Raw genomic sequence first — 4,389 nt, 5'->3', positions numbered from 1 at the left:
AATGAGGTTTATTGACCATAAATTCCAAAAAGAACTGTAAAAACTGAAGTTAGTGTTACATAGTGTTGAAAACGTCAAAAAAGCATCAAAAGTGTTGAAAAAAAGGAAAAAAACAAGATCAAAAGTTAAAAATATCAATAAAATGTGTCAAATTTTGACACTGACATTGAAATATAGTGTTGAAAAAAAAAATGTTTTAAAAAGTTGAAAACATCGATAAAAAGCGTCAACAAAAGTGTTGATTTTGACGGGAACACGAGGGTTAACACGGTGAGTTTGTGTGTGAACCGGGTCCTCTGACCCATTTCGTTGCCCTGCTGGACTCCAGGGTCCAGGGTCTGCCACATGAAAGAAATAATTCTAAATCATTCAACCCACCGCCTTCATCAGAATGTCTTAACCCTTTTATGTCTTCCCGTCAAAATTATAAATTCACACTTTTTTTGATGCTTTTTATCAATGTTTTTAACTTTTTCTTACGTTTTTGTCCCTTTTTTCAACACTTTGGACTCACTTAACTTCAGTTTTTACAGTTATTTTTGGACTTTATGGTCATTAAACCTCATTTATAGGAAATTATATCTAATGTTTGAGTTAGAAAAACAGAAATGAGGAATTATTTAGACTAAAATTAAAGGAATGTATTTTGATGGACTGGATTATGTTAACTTTGACTCAATACTATTTCAAAACCACTTCAATTGTATTCAAATGCTATAAAACTGAGTAAGAATTGATGAAAGTAGAGATTTGTACTTGTGTGGAATCAGTCATGTTATTTTGGTTAGCTAAAAGGAACATTGATACAGGAAAATGGGTCAATTTGAATAAAAAAAAATAGGACTACAAGGCAAGTCCTCTGTGCCTACAGCAATTAGACTGCACAACAATATACTCAAAAACCCATTTTAAACTATGAGCATTCTGTATCAGCACTCAACTATTTTATTTATTTGTACGTGCTTGTCATGTGTCATCAATGTGCTTACTGTTTTGTCTGTCTTGTCCTTGTTTTTCTTTCTTCAACGTTGTTTTTAATGTCATGCAGTAGGTCGTATGGACACTGGAGCGTGTCATGGTGACCACATGAATTCCCTACTTGTGGCTAATGAAGTTTACCTTGACATCGACCATGTTGACATGTCAAAATTGACCGCAATACTTGTCAAGCTATGAAGTATTAGGATACAGTCATAAATAAACTGATCAAACATTTCAGTGAATTATCTTTGTTTGAAAGGAATGATTTGAAAATTGGATCTTATTGGCTTTCTAATCACAAGTTTAATACCACTCTCATATTTGCTTGTCACATTTTAAGCTTATTAGCTTAGCTAATAAATATCTGGGTCTTTAATAAAAAGGCAAAGGTACAGTACACGAAGGTTGTGTACTGTGTAAAACATTATGGGGAAAACTATGACTCCCAAGGTGCATTTTTGGCAAAAAACATGCACCTCGAGCGACATGTGGCAGCTAAAAACTACGCTGTGAAAACTGATTTTAAAATCTGCAGTTTCAAATTTTTTACTTTTGATTTCTGGGTCAATTTGGATAGAATGCATCAGCTATGGCGCCTCATTTTGTTAACTGCAAAGCATTTTGTGTAAGCTATTGCTCCAATTCACGCCTCTGAATGGCTTCTTCTACCCTATAGGCTCATGGGTATTGTAGTAGGCTGGTATTCATAACCAAGTACCTAATTTAGGCTTTCAAAAAAAAGAAACTGGTCATGATAAATATCAATAATCATAATAAAAGTCAACAAGTTTAGTAAACAGTGGTCTAGTATGTTGAGAAAAAAACAATAAAGCATACAGCATTTGCAGTAAAATGTAATAAAGGTGTTTTCTTACCTGATTTGTTCTTTGCTGTGCATGATGGACGGATGTCTCACGACTGGTGATGATGAATATAAAGCTGACTGTGTGTGTTTATGTAAGCAGCTGTCCCTAACAGTGTGTGTTAGAGTGTTTAAGCGTGTGTGTGTGTGTGTGTGTGTGATGCAGTGACAGTCTGAATGCGGCCAGCTGATGCTGAGCAGCCTACATATTCACCGGTCACATGCTTCTGATTGGTCAACAACTCGTCCATTCATCAGCAGCAGCCAATGGAGCTACGTGTTGTAGAAATGTGTGTGTGTGTGTGTGTGTGTGTGTGTGTGTTGGGATTCCTTTCTTAACAGGATTCTGGGATTTCTTTTGTTTCGGTTGTGTAAGTGGAATCTGGTTTGGCCTCATGCCCCTACAGTAACGTGACTAAGTAATGTGATTTCACTTCAGTTTTAACTCTAAACGTGAGGTGCGCACACACACACACACACACACACACACACACACACACACACACACACACACACACACACACACACACACACACACTGAGACTGGTTGAAAAATGAAGTGAGACTCTAATTGCCGAGAGTGTTGACACACGTTTAGTGTCGTGGTGAGAAAAGTGAGAAAAAAGCTTGATCGTGTTCATGGTAACGTGTCGAAACTGATGAAGTATTACGATACAGCTGAACAGTCACACGTGTGTTTATGTCACTTCTGTCCATATACTCACGACCTGCAAACACACACTCACACAGTCAGACTCTAACTGTAGGAATGTGGATGATCGGTTTGGAAATAAATGGCAAAAAGTATGGACAGACATATAAACATGTGGCAAAAAAACAGCCCTTATACTGTGTTTGTTCTTTTACTTACAAGAGTATTTCCATTTTGTGCTACTTTATACTACTACTACTACTACAACATACTACTAAATGTATTCTTTGTTCTAAAACTGATATCTTTGGCTTTTCTTGTATGCTACTGTACACAACTCTGTCTTAATGTCACAACAGTAATGTTATGCCAAATATATATTTTCTGGTGTTCACACTGTACTTTCACTGTAGAACATTGTATCCAAATGTAGATATACTGAGTCTATGAAAGACAAAGAGCTTTATATTTAGAACAACAGTGTGTACATGGTATATCCAAAAATGTACTATTATGATAAAAGTGTTTGCCATTTGATGCAGATGCTTCGTTTTGAGATGTTTATGAATATAGTGTTTCATTTTGAAGGAGATTTGGGGAATTGTGTGTAGCGTTTTGAAAAAAGGAGACGTGGTTAACGTGCGTAAGCAGTAGTAAAAACGTTGTTATGATAAAAATGACACTAACATGATGTGTGTGTGTGCATATATATTAGGGAATTAGATGCACATTTACATGAACATACTTAATTAATTTATAATAAGATGGAAATGAACCCGTAACAATAGTAACATGCACCAAATGTTTGAGAATAGACATCGAACAAACATAAAAACAGGGCTAATATGCCATAATTAATGCAAAATAAGATGAAAGATTAAACAGTAATAAAGTACACCGTGCATCTAGATGCTCTTTAAGTAGTCCATCTTGGGAACATGGTAGTTTCACCACGCCAATAACAACTGCTGTCGCATGATTACGTAGCCGAGTGTAAGTGCAGTCGGATTCTCTTCATCTTCTCCTAAATCCGAAGTCAATTCTTCTTCACATCTTTTCTTGACCTCTTGACATTTTATTCCATTGAGGTTGAGGACTTGGGAAAAGACGTAGGACAAAATGGTTTTTGACTCTTGGACTTGAATGTCAATCAAACTCTGGTGAGAGTTGTGTGGAGGTATTCCCTGCCCCCGACGTCTAGCTCTAGTTTGAGTCTGACCTGTGACTCTTTGCTACCTATCAACTCTAATAAAGGGAAAAAGCCCCCAAAAATCATCTTCAAAAACAATTTGGTATGCTCTTTTAAAGTTGTGTCTTGTGCTTCAGGGCTTATGTGTCAGTCATGTCAAATCCTTATTTTACTAACTTGTACTGCGTCTTTTACCATTGTCTCAAGATCGCCATCATGATTGTTGTATTGTATTTATGTTTCATTGCTTATTGCTGCTCTGCATGTTTGTCATGACAAAAATCCGTATTGCCTGGCTGTGTTTGTTGCTTTGTATTGCCTGCTTGCATGACTACATGTACTCAATGTGAAAATTGTTGATTATGAGTATAAGAGTATAAGAGTAAAACTGTTGAGTATTACTGTACTAATACCTTGCTGTTTCCTGTTGCTCTGTTCTTAAAACATCGTGCCAATGGACTACAGTTGAAAATTAGCCAGCTTGCTAACACTGGCAATTTACAGTATGAGCATAGTCCTAAATAAATAAATGAAAAGTCATTATGCAGTTCAAATGTTCCCTGACAGTGTTTTACTATTATATATTATGTTTTTGGATTAATATCACTGCTGTATTGTTGTTTATGTTGCGTTTTTACCTTTGCAGAGTTTTAAAGGGGCCATATTATGCTAATTTTCCGGTTCATGATTGTATTTTGAGGTTGT

The 4,389-nt window shown here is 36.0% G+C and overlaps 1 protein-coding gene across 1 annotated transcript in view; it reads right to left on the bottom strand.

Annotated features, from left to right (window-relative positions):
* The window catches only part of pnp4a (purine nucleoside phosphorylase 4a), a 13,252-nt gene extending 11,154 nt beyond the window's left edge, over window positions 1-2,098 (bottom strand). Inside the window, exon 1 of the mRNA XM_032514807.1 lies at window positions 1,857-2,098. Coding sequence (XP_032370698.1) covers window positions 1,857-1,879 — 23 coding nt within the window. The 5' untranslated portion in view covers window positions 1,880-2,098. The remainder of the gene's footprint in view (window positions 1-1,856) is intronic.
* Between the last annotated feature and the right edge of the window lie 2,291 nt (window positions 2,099-4,389).

The sequence above is a fragment of the Etheostoma spectabile genome, chromosome 4, assembly GCF_008692095.1.
Source record: "Etheostoma spectabile isolate EspeVRDwgs_2016 chromosome 4, UIUC_Espe_1.0, whole genome shotgun sequence".
Lineage (NCBI taxonomy): Eukaryota > Metazoa > Chordata > Actinopteri > Perciformes > Percidae > Etheostoma > Etheostoma spectabile.
This window is presented reverse-complemented; position numbering and strand designations above follow the sequence as displayed.